Source organism: Anneissia japonica, unplaced genomic scaffold (assembly GCF_011630105.1).
Source record: "Anneissia japonica isolate Jap-2015-1 unplaced genomic scaffold, ASM1163010v1 scaffold287579_len849171_cov184, whole genome shotgun sequence".
Taxonomy (NCBI): domain Eukaryota; kingdom Metazoa; phylum Echinodermata; class Crinoidea; order Comatulida; family Comatulidae; genus Anneissia; species Anneissia japonica.
In genome coordinates this window covers 68804-88901 of record NW_022755335.1, presented here as the reverse complement: position 1 = coordinate 88901, position 20098 = coordinate 68804, and the positions used below count along the sequence as shown (strand labels likewise).

Sequence of the window (20098 nt, the reverse complement as noted above, 5' to 3'; positions counted from 1 at the left end):
GGCCCCCCCCCCATAAATTATATCCTAGAGGGCCGCCACTGCTACCACTAGGCCCGAGACTAGGTTTTGAAAGGTGTTGTTTCTCTGGTCACTTGGTTGCAGATCTATTATGTATTATTACTATTAAAATGTCTATTATTCTAATAGCACTGGCCAGGTAGGGCCAGGCTACGTCTCTTGCAATGCATAGCTTGAGCCATTTGCACAATTTAATTTGCAAATTGTGCAACAAATCCTTGCACAGTTTGCCAACTGTTCAAGGAAATCTTGTGCAATTTGCAAACTGTGCAAGAAGTTTTGCACAATTTGAAAACTGCAAGGTCCAGGAGAATGTTGCAGAGACTTTTTAAAATGCGCGGAAAATTTGCAAACTGTTAGGGGTAGCTTGAGCACATTTTAATCGATTTACACATTTTGATACTTTTTTACTATTGTTCTTCTGTCGTAGTCTGACTGTGTGACAGGACTTATTATCGGAACATTGATCAAAATCGTTGGGACATTTGGATAAGCCAAATATGAATGGATCATGTGGTGGGGAGAGATGAGCCATAAGAGATGAGGCGGTAGGGTGGGGACATACTGCTCACAGTTTGAAACATCATCCGCAAAATGAGCAAAAATAAAAATCAAGGATACTAGCTTTGACACAACTTTTTCTTATTGCCTTACAATGGTAACTCTCTCAGTAGGCAGGCTGGGCCCTGACAGGCTTATCGATATCCTTATTCATTAAAACCGAGTGTTTATAAATCTCAGTTTATTTTACAGCTCTACCAAGCAATGGAAGACCTAGCTGAACAGCTTGCCACATCTTTTTGTGTGACCAAATCTGAGAATACCACCGCTGTATGTCATCCAAGACTTGCACAATATAAGAGCAAGGAAGATCGCTCTGGGCTGCAAGAGGAGCGTCGCAAGAGAAGACTCAATAATCAAAAACAGTAAACAAAGAATTATATCTTTAATATTATAATAAATGAAAAAATTATAAATACTTGATATTTCAATGATAACTTGATATTTCAATGATTTTCAAAATTATGTTCTAAGGCTGGTTTTCTAATTGGGAGGAACGGTGAAGTTGTGATCGCATACTACAGCATACTATACAACTAACCAAGTGTCCAATGCTTTTTTTAACTATTAAAAAAAGACTATAATTCAGCCTTTGTGAGTACAAAGGCATTAAGCGAAATGTTTTTTCAAGTTTGATGTACCTGTAGTTTGGTAGAAAGTTCTATAATTGACCCCAGATCAATTGTGGATTTGGGAATTACAAATACAAATTGTACTCACCACTGCCTCCTTAAGAACCGACATTGGGACTTTTGCAAATACCAGTAGTCTCATGCAACATATCTAAAAATATGTAGAGCAACACATTTTCTATAGGAAGGTTTAACAAATTATTGGTTCTGAAAGGACTACAGACAGATGTTCTCCAGTAAACAGGTTTCTCGAGTTTATGTTGCAGTAGACCTTTATATTACTTGTACCAGATTTACTGCCTACTGGTACAGCACACAGCACACATGACATAAAATTTAACTTTGGCTGCAGAGGGTTTACAGCACCAAGTTTTTATACTAATGCCCCTCTCCCACCTAGGTTGATTTCATCCAGGAGTTGCGTAAGTTCTCCGAGTTAAAAACTTGTGAAACTTGTAATTTAATTCGCTTGGGAAAGGACCTCTATATGAGCTTACTACGTGTTAGCTACGAATTATGTGCTAGTTATGCCGAGCGAAGCACCGAGTTCGCTACGAGCTTTACAAGATTATTACAGTATGAGCTTAACAAGTTTGTACCGAATTAGATAGCGAGTTAGGTACGAGCATTCCGATCAAATGTTTCTGGTGATCATAACCAACTTGGTGCGCTTGTATTTAAGTTGTACTCGTTTTAGGGTGCTCGCATCTAACTTGTGGATTACAAAGCCACCAATGAGTATCCTGAGTAGTGTACGAGTTAGGTAGCAGTACCCTAAGTACGAGTTACCTATGAGTCTTTCGAGTTTACTATGAGTTCTCAACTCTTTGCACTAATTTTGAACATGTTCAAAATTAGCGCCACAAGTTCAGAGCTGCTACAAGTAGGTACGAGTTCTCCCCGAGCTTCCTGAATCGTCCTATGAGTTTATGCTGAGTTTGTCGAGTTAGCAACTCGGCAAACTCTTCTAACTCGTATGCTGAAAAAACCCTTGTAGGAGAGGGGCTTTACAGTACTGTATATGCTTATTCTATTATATGTTTATTATTTTGCATTGCATATTATTCTTAAGTTTTCGTTTTAAGGAAGAGGTTGGATTATGCCAATTATGCCCGAAGGTTAGCTGAAAATGATTGGGACGGAGAAGACGACAATGATAATGGACAGGATGAAGAAGAGAAGATGGATACATTGCAGGGCAGGAAACGTCTGCCAAATCGTTATGCAAATCAGGTAATCAAGGCCGATTAGATTGATAGGTACACATGGTATGTAGGTAAATAATGAAGACAACATATAATAATATTGTATAATACATCAATTGCAGTCAATGACATTATAGTTTTTTCAACATGAGGACAGCTAGTAACACAAGTTACAATAAGGTAAGGTAATGGGTTGGTGTCATTGCATTGGAAATGCTGGAAAAGAATTATTTGATGGGGTGAGAATGTCTTAGTCAATCTGACCAGGTATATGGAAGTTTGACAAAAAAAAAATTAAAATACCCTAAAAGTGGCGAGTCACTTACTTTTTGGTCGAAATGATATCTTAAAATAAATAATGTATATTATTAGTATTACATTAATCTTATCAATATTATTAAAGTTGTTTTTTTTTATTTGGAAAATTTAATACTGAATGTCATATTTATTTATCTCTGAACTATATTTTTCAGATTACATATCATTTATGTTTTTCCAGCTAATGCTCTCTGAATGGTTAGTAGACATACCTTCCGACTTCGAACAGGAGTGGCTAATGGTTTTTTGTCCAGTGGGAAAAAGAAATCTTGTAGTAGCCTCAAGGGTAAAGTATAACTTGTGAAAATTAAAATAATAATAATAATGAATAATATTCAAATCAAATAAATGATGAAATGGTTTTTATATGTCAAATTTGATGTGATTTATTATGATGGTTAAAATGACAATGGTAACCATGGAAATTGCATTTACACTTGTGTTCATATTGATAATGGTAACTGGTAATGATGAAGCAGCACTCTGAGACTACCTTTGAAGATGTAATTCATTCAGCTCAAGCTTTCACTGGCAGTCAATGGCAGCTTTGTGTTGCAGCCTTCATCAGGTGTTTTGCCACCTTTATTATGTGTGTTGCCACCTTCATCAGGTGTGTTGCCACCTTTGTCAGGTGTGTTGCCACCTTCATCAGATGTTTTGTTGCCACCTTCATCAGGTGTGTGGCTACCTTATTACTATAGGTGTGTTGACACCTTCATCAAGTTTCTTGCCAGCTTCATCAGGTGTGTTGCCACCTTTATCAGGTGTGTTACCACCTTCATCAAGTGTTTTGCCAGCTTCATCATGTTTGTTGCCAGCTTCATCAGGTGTGTTTTCCAGCTTGATTCAGGAACCTGATGACCCTGTCATCGACTTCCAGCTAAAGCTTGTGCTGAATAAACTAAATCTTGAAACTTAGATTCAGAGGGCTGCCTCATTATTACCCATTATTTCTATTATTGCTCAGACTAACACAGCTATATAACTACTTTCACTATAATTGTAATGGTACTGCAATACATATTTTGGCGAAGGGAATGTGGGTAGTTTTTAAACTACTTCAGCGTAATGTTTGCTCAGTAGATTTTCAATGGCAGAGAGGTGGGGAGAGGGCCTTGGGGTGAAGATCTCTCACAGGGATGGAATAGGCCCCTTAGTTATTCCACTGCAGATTGCTCAACTAGAAGCATTTCAATTAATTTTATTTAGTGTATGTGAATATGTTATAATTGTAGTATATTGTGTAGGGCTCAACTGCATCATACACCAAGAGCGGTTATTGTATAAAAAGATTTCACTCGCACCTTCCAGGAGGAAATAAAGCAACAAGGCGAACATTATCTGGTAAATATTTATATTCAATCAAATCAAATCAAATATACTTTTATTTTCCATACAAAAATGTAGTACAATATACATTAAGAATGCAAAATAATATTGATGTTAGTAATAATAATGATGATACAGTATTATTGTCATTATATGAATGGTTAGGATAATAATGTACACAATATGTTGGCTTCCCATCTACTGGCCTTTAAAAGTTGTAACATCAAATATCAACCTCATCCATATTCCAAATGGAGTTTTATATGTAATGAATGAATATTCATCATTCACTAATTTTGATTTAAACATAATTTTTGCTTCAATCAATCGACAATCACTTACATATCTTATCAAAATATATGGCACTAGAGATGACAGCAGTTCTTAGTGTGCAGAAAGTTTTAAAGGTTATTGTTAAGTTAAAAAAACCTAACCACTTAATTAAATGTACTTTTAAAGTTGTATTTGGTGGAGAGATAAAGACGCAAATAAATATCTTTTCCTAAACATACAAAGATAGAATGTGATTCGAACACCTGGTCTCAATGTTTAAAAAAACTCAGTCACTGTTTTATAAAAGAAATTTATGTACTGCATGTGTCTTACTTCTTTTAGATTACACTATACTGGATTGTGTCTATGATGAAGTAACCCGTACCTACTACATCTTAGATGTGATGTGCTGGGGCGGCCATCCTGTCTATGATTGTGACACAGAGTTCCGTTTCTACTGGTTGCAGTGTAAAATTCAAGAACTGCCTGAGGTTACCCAGCAGTCCAAGCTCAATCCTGTATGTGTAGGCTGTCAGGTCATTTTATTTAACTCCATAAGATATATATTTTGAGTAACTTAAAAATACATTACAGTTTATAATAAATTCGGTGTGCAAAGGCTTTTCATCTGGATAGATGGATTTTATTCGGTGGAAACAACAAGTATAACCCACAAAAGTGTGAAGAAGACTTATTTCCAGACAATCCCCTAATCTTTTCCGAAGAGAGTACTCCGTTCTTTAACGTACCCATGGGCCATAACGCACACAGGATCAGCGGATTAATATCTCATCCGAAAGACGGTGCACTATTGTAATTTGCATTTCTGCCCTCCAGCCCCTCCAGCTAAAACACAAGGAGAGCATCAATGGGAATTAAACCTGGTACCAAGATATCTCCACAGTTCAGCACACACAGTGGCTACCACCAGTTTTGCCTAAGCTGCTTTTTCTATGAATTTATAATGCATTTTTTACTACCACATCTTTTCTTAGGAGAAACTCTTGGTAATTCTGTTAAATCATAAAATTGCCTATTCAAAAATTAGTAATCAACATCCAATGAGACAATTTAATACACTCAAATCAAGATAGAGATATGCAAAGAATTAGAAACAGTGTTATATATCTGATATTTTCTTCTAATTTTTAAGTTAATTAGCTCAACTAAAAATTATCATTAAAAAGCACTTCCTCTGATGAAAATTTATACTCCTATTATTGTTCTCTTCAATGTAATCTGTATTTCTTTAAATCGCAATAAATTGATTGCCTCAAAATTGACCCAGATCGTTATTTTCTAAATAATATCAAGCCTGACACACAGCCTCGGCTGATGGTGAGCCTAAGAATTTGTCCACGGTATGTGAGTGCTGGCGCTGTATAACTCCGAAAAACAGAATTACATCAGCTGCTGATACCGAAATAGGATTTACAGGGCTTAAGATTTTTTCATTTTGTAATAGACCATATGTATCTAACTTGTTCTTTCATATACACTAGAACCCCTCCTTTTGGACACCCCTATTAGGGGACACTTTTCCACCCATGAAAGAAAGATAAAGTACAGTATACCTTTTAACACTACGGTCAATTCCTATTCAAGGGACACCCTATTAAGTGTCCCCTTAATAGAGGTTGTACTGTATTGGTATTTACCAACTACTGTAATTTTGCATAGTTGCTGCTAATACTCCAAACGCATTCAAAGAAATATATATAAATTTTAACAGCATTAAGCTTTCAATTTTTCCTTTTTGTAGGTGAAATTTGTAGCCCTGTCAAGTTTTGCATGTGTGAAGTCTACATTGCAAGAGGTTCTAGTAGGACCAATTCCATTACAGGTAAAAATAGCATAGATTGGAGACATTTATTATTTTGTCTTACTACTGTAATGCCAGTCCTTTCATTATCATAAACATTATATTATTGACAAGATTTTTGTAACGATCAGAAAGAATAAAACTTGTGTGATTAATGATTTTACTGGTTTCGGCAAGTATCTTCAGAAATACTGCATTTTGCAAATAGTTTATGTCTAATAATAGCGAAAGGACACCATCATCATCATCATTATCATCATCATTTAAAGAGTGTAATTGATCCATGCTAGCATGGGTTGGACTGTTTACCATGATTGCACATGCCAGTCATAACTATTGATATTATTACTTCCTTTTCCTTTGTAGGCCAAGCTTGATGGATTACTATTTTATCACAAAAAGACACACTACACATTTGGCTGCACTCCTCTTGTAGGATGGCTGAAGGCATGGATGGTACCAGAAATACTTGGTGTACCCGTGCCGCAATCCATAATGAATTCTAGGCCCCCAGGTGCCAAGTTTAGACCCCCTTCTCAATCTATGGATACATCATTCCAATCAAATACTGGTGATGCTACTAACACAATAGACCAAAAAGAAGATGAGGCCTCTGAAGCTGTAGAGATGACAGAAGGAACAGGTAGCTGATAGCTAAAATCAAACATGGTATTTTTAATAGATCTAAAACCTGCTCTATCATTTGCAGTGTTTTGAACATTGAAGACAGTGTTTATGTTCATAATATACAGTAGTTGCAATTCAGAGGAATAAAATGACAGACATTATGGTGATCATGTGTTTTGGTGGACCTCCTATTCTTGTTGGAAATGTAAACAGCCTCTGCCTAACGTTGATTGGCTGTTTTGGACATTGTATCCAAGCTAGCTGGCCCACTAACTGTTGAATTTTATTATTATTATTATTATTAAATTTACTGTATGTTCAACTAATAGCATGAATAAGGAGGACTAGATATAGGTTTCATCTGTTCATTGAGGGTAATCTGTGTGCTCCGGTGTCCAGTAGACAAAAGGGGTAATTTTTAAGACGAAGTGGATTTGCAATGGAGCTGTAAGTTAGTGGTTAAGATGCTTGCATTCCAATATGGCTGGGTGTATAAAATTATTCTTTGTTTTAGAAAATGTAGCTCATTTTACTTTAAGAATAGAAAATAATTTCAAACTTTTTTCACAAACAAAAAACCACTCCATAAACTTCATACAGAGACTAAAGTCCAACTCAGACAGCGTCCTATGATGCAGCCTGGTGCGGTTTGTTGTCGCATCGGGTCTGTGGGAGTTTAAGCGCAGACGCGACGGTTTGCGTTGGGGCAGTCAAGTCATAGAATATTAAACATACTTAATATTTCTCATGACAACTTACTGTAAGACGGTAATGAATCACGTTGGGCTGCGTCGTACGACGGTATCTGAGTTGGCCTTTAGTGATAGAGCATCGAGGCTCTGGGTACATCACCCTTTTTAAATATGTTGTAAGAGAAAGAATATGTATGTCAGTGTTTAAATATTGGTATATCAGATGTCTCAAGTTCTACGGATGCCTAATTATGGATTTACGGAAATAGACCCAAAATACTACAGAAATTTATCATTAGGCCTAGCCCCATAAATATGTATGTCTACACATGGTCTAACATCCAGAACAAATGACTTTTTCAACAGGATCTTTGGTTACATTGTCCCTAGACAACTCCGACTTGTCAGATTTAAAACCAAAAATGAGTGACCTATAAATTTTAATCCTGTCCGATTTGCTTGAAATTCCACAGCTTATATTATGCTGTACCCGAAATTTAAGCGACCCATATTTTGCACTCAAGACAAATTATTAGGTGCTTTGGAAATTTCGTATTTACTGCAGGTATTTGAAGACATTTTACTAACTTGAGAAGTCTGGTATATGAAAATGCAGAATGTGCTTTGTTTAAAAGATTTGCATTATTGTGCATGGAATGGAGCTGCCACTTTAGGCGAGAATTTTTCTATACCTTGTTTAGCGAACCCGTCACACGCCAATAATAATGATTTCGAATAAAAATAAAATTTTACTTTTGGCCGATTAGCATACACGCTGCCACGAAAAAATGGAAATTTTCTTTATTTTTATTACACCCACCGCTGCCTTGAAATCTCCAAATATCAGATAATGTATATATGTATTCCTTCCTAATTATGTTAATTGAAAGCATTTAACCATCCCATTACTACTAGGTTTTTGGTTCAAGAGTGTATACTAAATTGATTAAATGAATATTTTGGGTTAACACAACTCTGATCAACAAGACATCAGATATCTATTTTCTCCCGGTGTGCTGTATGTCATTGTATATAGATTTATATTTTGATTGTAATGAGGGGGCTGTTTCAATATTTCCATGAATGAATTTCTTTTGTATTTGTGTTGTTTATCAAATAGCTTTCCACTATAGGTTATTTGTCATTGATTTTGCAGCACAAATATTGTCCTACTTAGAATATTTGCTTTACTGTGTAATGGCGTGCTGGTTCAAAGTGTGACGCAAATGTTAATTATGTCATTGGTCGTTTTCTGTAATTGTAGTGACATAGTTATTCCCTCCATGCTGCAATTCATTCTGAGGAAACCTGGTTAATGCTATATTATTATATATATTACAAGGATAGTTGCTATGGGTATAGATTTTTTTTACAAAAAGTGAATATGTGGTAAATACTGTATTGAGTTCCAAGTTCATTTTCCAACAAACTTTGAAACATTATGAAATTTCAAAAAAATAAATTATTGAGAGTAGAACTGTAAGTTTGTGGTTGCTTCTACAGCTGTGTTCCTAGCATCGAATCTATAAGCCTCAAGATGTAGGCCTATGTTCAGACTTGAGAGATGCACCATTGCTGGTGGTGGTGGTAATATTATGATGATGATGATGATATGATGACAGAGATAATTATACAGTACACCATAACCATACAGAAATAATAACAAGAAGCATTTATCGATTCATTTTGTACTGATGGCAATGATGATGGTGGTGGATGAATGAATGATGATGATACCTTAAAGATCATAAGGATAGCGCACAATTATAGGTTTATAATGATGATGCCGATGAAGGTGAGGATGATAATCATGCCATAGAAATTTCAGTAAGATAACGAACACTTATTAGTTAATATGGCGAGCTGGCCACCCAAATTTCCTCTACCATTGCCTGCTCTTATCTTCGTTCTTTTCGCTCCATTTACGAGCAAAATAACATCGATAATGGGAAAAATCGTTTGTTCAACTGGCAGTAGCAGTGATGTAATACAAAGTTTAAATCGAGGTTTTTTGGGCATGGGGTTAAAAAACGTTGGCAATAAATTTGGAGAGTAGCACCTTTTTCAGTGGTCTTGTAACATTACGACCAACCCCTATGAAGAGAGAAATGTGACGCTTTTTGGTTCCGACGTTTTCCCCTTAATAGTGTTCCGTTTCAGTTTGTAACGGAGGCCTATGGGCATGTAATAAAGTCTTGGTTACAATGTTACACACCCCTAATTCATGTGTATACTGTACTAGGGCGGTGGGTGACTGCAAGCATTCGTACCCATTTTGTTCCGTGGCATTGCCAAGTTCAAAATATTTTCTTTCTTAAAAAGCAGACGGTAAAGCAATTTTTTAAGCCTACATGACCTAACAATGGGTGGCACATATTTACACACTGAAAAAAAAATAGAAATACACTCTTGATATTGCACACCCAATACAAATTACATAGGTACGCTTATAAATTTGTATATAATTGACACCACATTGTACGATTCGATTCAAACCAAGTATTGTTTCTAAACTTTTAATCTAAACAAAATATTCCAAAGTAAATATGTAACCCACATATGACCCTGTAAACCTAAGTAACACGTGTACAAGTATGAAAATTTTCTAAGCACCTGTATTTCTTTTATTTATGTATATATTCTAAGCTAATTGAAATATTTGCATATTAATGCTCATGCTCATGCGCACACACACACACATGCGTCATACATACACTCCAGTATATATACAATTAGTATAAATAAACATAGTATCTACGGTATATACCATGTATGGTAGGCCTACATCAAATATTGACATTAGATATATGTATAGTATATATACGAATAATATACAATACATATATACCATATATATGATGTATATATATATATATATATATATATATATAATTTATCATATTTATATATGATTATATACATTTTATATATTACTTTAAATATATACAATAATACAATTTTATCTTAATTCAAACTTCAGGTGTTATTTTACAATTAGCTCAGGTATTATTATACTTGTATGTATCATACATAAGTATATTTATAATACATATGTAAATATGTTATATTGTTTTATAAACACATTTGAACAGACACCCTTTCCGCAGATACATGCGCACACCTATTATAGGCTACACTACGCACCCACACGCCGATACACTCCCACATACATACACACACACTCCCACTTAAACTATGCATGAGATAATTAGCTATGAACAATAATTCTTTACTACACTATCTGGCTAATGTTCGAATCCTAATATAGGTTTTCTTATTATAATATAATATATTACATAACAGACAACGGTTACTGTGTGAACAGCTTTGCAGCTACCCACACATTATTATATACAACTATTGCGTAGAACTTTCAGTTAACATTTTATTATTGGAATTTACATTTACAATAATCAAATATTAAATAACATGGAGAAAATTAATGTGACAGGTTAAACAATTCAATTACTGTAAAGGCAAATGTCATATAAATCAACGCTAATACACAGGGACTGTGTATTAGCATGATCCAGGGCACAGTATGCTAAACATGTGACTAATTATTTAGTCAATGAGAATAAGTTCTATAAAACTGGTTTTATTTTATTTTAATCAACTGTTAATAACTGAATTCATGACCAACCTTGGTGTAATTCATGAGAAAAATTGGTATAATTCATAACCAAACAAGGTGGAATTCATGAGCAAATCCTATAATTCATAAGCAAACAAGATGTAATTCATGAGCAAAAATGGTGTACGCCATGAGCAAACCTGGTGTAATTCATAAGCAAACCTGGTGTACGTCACGGGCAAACCTAGTCTAGTTCATGATGAGCAAACCTGATGTAATTCATGAGCAAACCTGCTGTACGTCATGAGCGAACCTAGTGTCATTCATGAGCAAGCCTCGTGTACGTCATGAACAAACCTGGTGCAATTCATGAGCAAACCTGATGTACGTCACGGGCAAACCTGGTGTAGTTCATGATGAGCAAACCTGGTGTAATTCATGAGCAAACCTGGTGTACATCATGAGAAAAACCTGGGGTAATTCATGAGCAAACTTAGTGTACGTCATGAGCAAACCTGGTGTATCTTTTGAGTAAACATGTTTAGGTTCATCAGCAAACCTGGTGTGATTTGTGAGCAAACCTGACGAAATTAATGGGAACCTTTTTGGTTCTAATAAACCCATTGGAAGAAATTGTTAAACAATATATATTATTCGTCATTAATTTTGTAATTCTCAAAATGCATTTTGGGGGTTTATATTTTGGAATTTGTCATTGGATAATACTTAAGCCGTTTGAATTTCAAATGCGCATTTCTGTGTCGAAGGTAATGCATACAAAACAATATCAAATGAAATATAAGTAAAAGTCAAGTAAATCCTATTTTAAAGTTTGTTGAAAACAACGACTTACGTTCACGAACAGAATTAATATGACGCATACTATGTAATGATATGCTTCTTTGTTCTTCAATATGGACATGCTCAGTTTAAACTATAAGGGGCGTACTACACATGCTTATCCTATAGACAGAAACTCAGTAGGCCTAAACAGGGGAATTGCTCATCCAATCAGCCCTGAAACTTGACTTGGATTGATCCTACCTAAACAGCTTTAGTTGAGCTAATGAAGACCAAACTCTAGCTTGTAATATAATTTAAAAATAATAACGATTAGTACATTATACATGGCTATGCTGATGATGACCATCTTACATAAAACATTTATAATTCAATACCAGAAGTGTATATATATATATACTGTCTCTTATACACATCTAGATGTGTATAAGAGACAGCTCTAATATATCTATATATATATATATAATTTAGTACTTAAAATCTAAAACCTATCGAAAATTCTTGCATAAGACATCTAGTAATTTTTGCAGTTTGCCGTTTTCCATGGGTTATATGTCGTAAAGACAATGTTGAAGAAGCACGAATGTCTTGGTCACAATACGCCTCGTCTGCGCCGAGGTCCGTAAACTAGTTCCCCGTGTTTGGCACGTGTTACTGTAAAGAATTTTTTCAGCGTAAGCATCCTCGTTTGAGAATATAGGATGTAGACTAATGACATAATCCTGATTTCAATAAACGAATAAGAAATCCACTGCGCATGACCAAACGCACACGAATATACCACCCATCCATTCCCTGTCAAAATTCAAATACTGAGTAGGTTTTTTCAAGCTTCAAAAAGCTTGCTTGGACGTTGTTCTTATGACTCTACTTAAATTGGTAGAGGATTAGTTCATTAAATGTTTGGAAACGTTTATTCGATTTGACAGCAACGCGTCGTACAGAAACACCACCGAGAAGGCTTAACAAATCCTTTCTTTCCAGGCTTTCCCATTATAAAGAGTTCCTGATCTGAAATGGATAAAAAATAAACAATTGATGCAACAGTATTGGTATTTATTTCACAAATGTACACAATGCTATGATAGTGAATTGCATTTTCAACATACCTTTTATCAAAAGGTAAATAATAAAAAATCATCATCATAAATGTATAATAAGACACGGAGGTATACCTTCATGGTGAGACGTCGATGACATACCTGTGACGATCTGTTTCTCTTCTGATTCCAACTCCCTCATTAAAGACTGTATACTTCTGATGTCTCTACAATTACATTAAAGTAGAATGATTGATTGATTGAATTGATGATTGATCCAATCGATTGATTGATATGTTGATTGATCATTTATCGATTGATCCATTGATTGGTTGATTGACTCAGCTGGCTGGTTGATTGATTGATTGATTGGTTGGTTGATTGGTTGATTGATTGATTGATTGATTGATTGATTGATTGAATCAGCGGATGATTGATCCAATAAATCTATTGTTTGATATATTTACTGGATGGTTGATCCAAATCAATTGTTTGATTGATATATGTATCAATAGATAGATGGATATAGATAGATTAATTAATTGATTGATTGATTGAATGGATGATTAAATAATTGATTTACTTACTTTGCGACAGCCTCCACGTCATCAAACCCATTCGCCCTGGTCCCATTATAACTGTCCGTAGTGAGTGATGAAACATCTGGTGATAGTAGATTACATTTACCTGACTTGGACACCCGGTTGTCTACATCACCATGCGTCGGCACTGTACCTGGAAGAACATCTGCGTTACCATCTATATAAGCAGAAGAGAACTTGAACAGAAGCAATTATGCGTCGGAGTACAGAGGCTTTACACCTGTTGTCTACTAGGCGAATCAAAAGTGTCGGTTCGCTTCTTGAGCTCTGATTGGTTGCGCAAGTGGGAACAGTTCGAACTACTGAAGCCTAGTGTCCATAAAAATTGCTACACGCTATCGCCGACTCCTTTGGCAACGCTGATTGGTCAGTTGAATCAGGAGCGTTACCGATTGCGTCGTCGGGGACAGCTACGGTACGCAATGCAGTGAAACGCTGCAGCGACTGTGTAGCGATTATATGGAAATCAAGCTTTGTACAACGATTGCACTGAAAACACTGTAGTGACAGTGTAGCGATAGTATGGAAAACCAAGCTTTATTTCGCTAAAGCAAAAAACTCCGATAGAAATGTGAATGCTCATCCCAAAGCGCATATGCTCGCATGAACCGACGCTTTAGATTCGCGCGAATAAATTGTGGAAAACGGCGTTAATAAGTTCTTGTAAATTTGTTAAGTTAAAGCATCATTTATTGCTATCATCATTAGAGGACGCCCTAATTGTTACTTAACATTGTAGTCAGTTTTCAACAACGATTGTAACGCAATTGTTACGACAAAACCATTGGCAGCGGGACGCCTACGGCGTTGTCATGTAATTTGTTGATTTAATATTTAATTTGTAGCATCATAGTGTATTATTGATTTGGATTATGCAATTATTCAAGTTGTGTGTTTTGTCAGAAGGACCGATGACAAGGAAACATGGGAAAGTAATAGGCCTGTTTGTAAGAATGACAAAGCGTAGACTTGTGATAAACATGATTTACAGTAATATTTATGTTAAAAACTCTGGGTTTTTTTCTAATTTGGAGAAAAGAAATTATCTCAAACCATCGACGTGTTGATTAGTCTACACGACCACTTTGTGCCAAAAATACTTTTAGAACAATTTTTTAACACCAATTGCTCTCTCTAGCGTTCAAACGAATGGCAGTAATAATTTTATAGTAATTGCGTCTGAATACCGGTACCACGTTTGATGATTTTGGTTTTTTTTTTTTAAACTAAGCTAAACATAGAAAGTACAGAAAGGTTCATCACGTGACTAAAATGCAAATTAGGGAATACGACAATATCTTTAAAATGTTTGAAACCGTTTCATGACGTGAATGCAATAATACCTTGAATCTCATCAACACTGATGTCCATAAATTACAAATCGAAGTCCTAAGGCATGTGTAGATTATTTTGTCGATTAAACAATGCACTGTTTGTAACATAGATCTAAGCAAACGCTCTGCAATACTGTTTAAATTTGATCATATCCGATATTCATTTCCACAATGCTTTTAACGCGTTTCGTATTCGAATACAGTATAGTAATGATTATAACTGCGATGATTACGTGCCGTAATAGAACTCAAAGGCTACGTACAGACAGATGATGTTTTAAAATTCTACAATGCTCTAACGCGTTTCTGATTCGAATCGACGTACTGATTATTATGATGATTATGTGCCGTAATCGATTTAGATACGCTACGTGCAGACAGCTGATATTTAATTCGTTAATTAAGCACCATATAGGCCTACCACTAACGAATGCTGCAAAGTTTAGTCCATATAGAATGGTTTATTGCCTTAACCCTCTTGAAGAAGTGATGTGGGGAGGTTTTCACTTTTAAAAACCTCCCGTATTATTTCAATCAAGCCGATGCAATGACTGGCATTGGACAAAATCTTGTCAATCGTATGATACATGCAATTTGGCAACTGTGTACACGTAAAATAGGATAGGAAGGCAATTAAAAAAAAGAAGTAAACTTTACTGTACTTTACCACTATGAACTGATTTCTTACCCTTATTCAAAGGAAATGCTGCCATTAAACTTCTAGACTTTCTCATTTCTGCAATCATCAGTTCCATGCAGCCGCTGAGTTGAATAACTAATCGTCGAAATTCTGGCCTTGTATTTGTCCTTAAATCACAATAAAATACCACGATACATAATCAGAACATACCTAGTATCTTTTACCCTTTTCACATGTACTTTAATACAAAAACTCGAGTTTTCTTGCAGTCCGTAAATTGTTTTTACATTTGGTCGTTTCACTTCACATTTTATTTTACAGAGTGAAGAATAAAAAAGTTGTATGATCTCATGATCATGATCTCATGATTTTTTTTTATCACATTTCTATACGATAGAACCTCTATTAAGGGTACACCATCGGGACTAAAAAAGTTTCCCCTTAATAGGGGTGTCCCCTGAATAGTAGTACCCCTAGTCAGGGGAGATTAACCAAAAACCTCAAATTGTCCACTTAATAAGGGTTTTTGGCATGTTTGTATACAACGATTAAATACATTATTTATAATTTCATTTTTATTGACATAAACATCAGTTACAGTAGAATTAGAGCTAATTTATAGCAATAACTTGCAATGCAAATAAAATTCATTTATAATATGAAATTAGCAGCCTAAATGTAATAGTAAAAACAACAACAGTTTTATAGTATGTTCCCAATATTATTTCATGATGCAATAATAATGACCAAATATTCATTTTGTAATATTGAGCTAACGAATTAAAATTAAGGGTGAACATTTTGGTATGGATTAGACTCCTATAAGAAAGAACACGAAAAACAAAAAACATGATTAGGGTCAAAATTGACAAGATTGCTTTATACCCAATATTTTCTATAGTAATTCAAGGGAGAAAATTCTGCTCAAATGGTTTCAAAATTAAGTGTCCTGTACTTACCCTTTTAAATGGGGTGATAGTTTGGATTTGGCCGACTTAGCTGCCTCAAAACATTTTAATCTCGCTTTGTTCACATCTTCTCTGTGTTCGTGATTGTCCTCTGTATCACCAATTGAAATTACCTTCTCCCGAAAATGTGCAACTTTGCAGTTAAATTCACGTATAAGCTGAAAGAAAAATATTTTCTGAAACTAGTTTCTGACGTATCAAAAACAACTAGGCCTATCCTTATATTTCCGCTGCGTGTTAATGTTTTTCCAGATACATATAGGCCCTTCTTTCTATTTATGGAACAATATAAATGAAATAGATTTTTTGCTAAAGCATTTCAGACCAATTAACTACATGTAGTGGTAGATTTGCTAGTTTTCATGTGTATTGTGGTGGGGGAATGCTTCCTATTTTTTTATGAGACATAATTTGTGACATGTGTTTCGTCATTGTGTCTTCGTATGATACTCAATGACGGGTCCCTGATGCTTCTCTTCGTTGAGCTCATCAATAGTGTTTACAATGATGACATAATGTTTTTATTCCTATATGTCGGTAGCTGTTTTTAGTGAAATAAAAGCCACAAGCCATCTTACACAATAGTTAAGAAGAAACATCAGATTCCAACATTAGACAACCAAGGGTGAATCGAGAAAGAAAGGTTTCTGATCTCGGTTAGTTGATAGTTTTGTTGTGTTTTTGTTTGTGTTTTTTCATATGTCACACACCAAAGTTAACCCACGAAAATCGAAAGACTTATTTTAAGTAAGGTCCTTCTGGTAGTAAAGACAGCCGGGTATGGGGCCACCAAAACAGCCTGATTTTTTCGAATGATGTTTTGCATCCTCTGTATACATGAGCCAATCTATGGGCCTACAGTGGCCATAAGACCATATTCAGCAACTGAAAAGAGCGAGAAGTGGTTTCACAGGGCATGTTTTTTCTGTAGTGTTCGACCTCATCTCACCCACGTCTACTTAGTCCCAAATACGGTTCTGTCATGCGATTGTACCGATTGCCTAACTTAGTGATCCGACGAGAGCAGGTGTTTCAATGTGGTGCGGTCGTAGATCTAAATTAAATATTTACTGTGGATTCAAGTAATGATATGATAAATGCCAAGGTTTTTATTGAGTAATTAGAAAGTGTTCAACGAGCTCCAGGTATTTAGAGACGATACGTTACTTCAATTGACTATTTATCCATTGTTTAATCTCATATTTTGATAACAGGTAATGATATATAATAAGTAACATAATTTAGTAAGACATTTCTGGTAATAAATAAGGGTGTTTTTTTAAATTTCATTATGGAGACATGTTTTGAATATTCCGTTCTCAAAGCCTTATGTCACGTTCAGTGACAGAAAGGCAAATGAAATATAATAGTATATATTGGATGACGGATACCTTAACAAATTACCGCTTCCTAAATTCAAATGTCATTATTTTGTGTGGTTTTTCTATTTTTTTTTTTTTTATCTGCGTGCATAGGCCTAATATTTTTTTCCCTTTAAAAGGAAGACATGAAAGCCTTGAAAAATATAATTAATTGACTTCAGTGGCTGAAACAAAATCGCTGTCCTATCGGGGTGATGCATGATTATTACGCCCGTCTCACGCCAATTATTATGGATGTGTGCGAAAGAGTTACGTGTAAGCGTTATACGTGTATATATTATTGAAAATAAAAAAAACTATTGGTACAATGAGGTACTCTGTTTACATGCGCGTTACAAACTCGTAGCATAATTTTACATTTCCGTGATTAGCCGGAACAAGACCATGACTTGTTAATACTCTACAGGGTGAAGAGCTATCCGAAAGTCCAGGATTAATAATAACTGTGTAGGCCTTTATGTCTGCGTTTTAAGTTTATTAAACATGACATGTATGGAATATTGAAGCGAGTATATTTTTCTGTTTGGAGATAAGAGAAACGGTGTTTTAATCTTATTAATCTATTATATTATTGCTTAAAATTAAGATTTACGATGGTTAGAGTTTAGGGTATAATGAACCACAGCTAATTCACATATGAGTATCTTGGAATCTGTAGCTGCACTATATACAAAATACAAGCAACCTCCTCCTTTCTTGACAAGAGTTCTACTTGCAAAAGCATAGGTCTAGATTCAATTTTTTTTAAATAAAATTTTGCCCAGACTCAGTGTTTTTATTTTTTTGCTGATTTCAAGCGTGAAATATTCTTATTTTGTTCTTATTTTTACACATTTTTTAATTATAGAAAATTATTATTGTACAGCAGTATATTATTTTACTGTATTATAGATAGAGGGTAGGTCTATTAGATAGTTACATTTTTATCTCAGTCTCAATTTGCCTTATTTTTTTCTTAGTTTTTAAGCAATTTTAGCCTCAGAATTCTTATAAAATGTGTTCTTTAAAAAAAAAAAAATTCTTCCAGGAGCCTAGAGACACAAAGGAAGAAGATAGCATTTTCCAAGCAAATAATATTTCTTGATTCAAGAACGTATGTGATCGTACGATGTACAGGCATTTGGATTCGAATCCCGATGAGACCATTATTATATACAATAGAAGTTTACTTACTTTTTCACATTCGTCAACGTAGATGTGGAGGGAACTTCCGTAATTGATTTCGTCAGTTGTAGCAAAATCGTAATGCGATCCTCTGGAGCGACTTATCGACGATCGTAGCGATTGCCTGCTACGGCACCGTCCGTTCTTACTTTTATTCATTCACACCACGTCGCTCGTACATGTACGATGATAATTCGCTCAGGATGGTGCTTTGGCGATCTGCTTCAATCGGTATTATAAAACTACCAAGTTGCCTTGTCAATCGTATTTGCAAAAGATAAGCAAATTTTCTTGAGGTCATAAGCACTTCGAGGTAAACACTATAAATGGATGGATGAATGAATGATTGGATGAATGTTGAAACTGCTAATTATATACTGCTAACTGTATTCAAATCAAACCCAGACAAACTACAATAATATTCATAGTTTTGTAGTAAATAGACGCTTTTCTTCCCCATCAGCCTATTCAACGAATGTGGCTAGCCCAGGGTTACCATCTCTTCCTCACAAGAGAAGAAAAGACTTATCCCGTTGGCAATGTCGACGACGTCACACTCATCGGTGTATATATATGAACTAATTTATTTGCACCCGCAGATGTTCTCACAAGAACTTGAGTTGTGTGCGAACATTATTTAGGCCACTTGGTGTACCGTCCCTCTTGAAGTTTATGTGCGTCCGTTATGTATATTTTTAGCAAATCACCTGAAAAAAGAAGAAAAATCTGCGAATCATTTGTCGGAACGTGCTGTCCCGGGTAGTGAGCCTTTGAAAATGTCTTAGCGTCGTCATCGTTTTATTGGAAGAATTCAAAAATATTTTAAACATCCTAAGGTAATATCATCATTTAAAAAAATAAACAAATAAATAAATTAATTAAAAAAAATAATAATAATAATTATTATTATTATTATCATTATTATCATTATTACTATTATTATTATTATTATTATTATTATTATTATTATTATTATTATTATTATTATTATTATTATTATTATTATTATTATTACTACTACTACTACTACTACTTAATTATAAAGCTCACAATTAACAAGGGGAAACCCCACTTCCACAATTACGTGAAACTTCAAAAACCAAGATTTTTCCAAAA

At 34.9% G+C, this 20098-nt stretch overlaps 2 protein-coding genes and 1 long non-coding RNA gene across 5 annotated transcripts; 1 reads left to right on the top strand and 2 right to left on the bottom strand.

Moving 5' to 3' along the window:
* Positions 1-552: 552 nt before the first annotated feature.
* Positions 553-8960, top strand: LOC117123387 (snurportin-1-like). The gene is made up of 7 exons (XM_033269284.1): positions 553-944; positions 2297-2444; positions 2916-3020; positions 3982-4078; positions 4679-4854; positions 6099-6179; positions 6525-8960. The coding sequence occupies exons 1-7, from the start codon at positions 784-786 to the stop codon at positions 6807-6809; spliced, it is 1053 nt and encodes a 350-aa protein (XP_033125175.1). The 5' UTR covers positions 553-783; the 3' UTR covers positions 6810-8960.
* A 1017-nt stretch (positions 8961-9977) lies between these two features.
* Positions 9978-12245, bottom strand: LOC117123386. Its single transcript, XR_004447850.1, has 2 exons — positions 11365-12245; positions 9978-11295 (listed from the first exon to the last, which is right to left on the bottom strand). It is a non-coding gene; the product is annotated as an uncharacterized LOC117123386 (long non-coding RNA).
* A 61-nt stretch (positions 12246-12306) lies between these two features.
* Positions 12307-19685, bottom strand: LOC117123422 (regulator of G-protein signaling 7-binding protein-like). 3 transcript variants are annotated; one of them, XM_033269326.1, is made up of 6 exons: positions 18992-19685; positions 16428-16594; positions 15517-15635; positions 13480-13651; positions 13028-13119; positions 12307-12863 (listed from the first exon to the last, which is right to left on the bottom strand). In XM_033269326.1, the coding sequence occupies exons 1-6, from the start codon at positions 19139-19141 to the stop codon at positions 12766-12768; spliced, it is 798 nt and encodes a 265-aa protein (XP_033125217.1). In that variant the 5' UTR covers positions 19142-19685; the 3' UTR covers positions 12307-12765. The 3 variants fall into 3 exon arrangements, with proteins under 3 accessions (XP_033125217.1, XP_033125218.1, XP_033125219.1); XM_033269327.1 differs by having other exon boundaries at positions 13480-13627; XM_033269328.1 differs by having other exon boundaries at positions 12308-12863; positions 13055-13119.
* Between the last annotated feature and the right edge of the window lie 413 nt (positions 19686-20098).

What these genes read in the sequence shown, in the direction of transcription:
- LOC117123387 (XM_033269284.1), top strand. Translation starts at nt 784, where the DNA reads ATGGAAGACCTAGCTGAACAGCTTGCCACATCTTTTTGTGTGACCAAA. An exon ending in AGACTCAATAATCAAAAACA is followed by an intron (nt 945 to 2,296) that starts GTAAACAAAGAA and finishes TTTCGTTTTAAG; the next exon opens with GAAGAGGTTGGATTATGCCA. An exon ending in ATCTTGTAGTAGCCTCAAGG is followed by an intron (nt 3,021 to 3,981) that starts GTAAAGTATAAC and finishes TATATTGTGTAG; the next exon opens with GGCTCAACTGCATCATACAC.
- LOC117123422 (XM_033269326.1), bottom strand. Translation starts at nt 19,141, where the DNA reads ATGAATAAAAGTAAGAACGGACGGTGCCGTAGCAGGCAATCGCTACGA. An exon ending in AGCATTTCCTTTGAATAAGG is followed by an intron (nt 13,652 to 15,516) that starts GTAAGAAATCAG and finishes CTGCTTATATAG; the next exon opens with ATGGTAACGCAGATGTTCTT. An exon ending in GACGTGGAGGCTGTCGCAAA is followed by an intron (nt 13,120 to 13,479) that starts GTAAGTAAATCA and finishes ATGTAATTGTAG; the next exon opens with AGACATCAGAAGTATACAGT.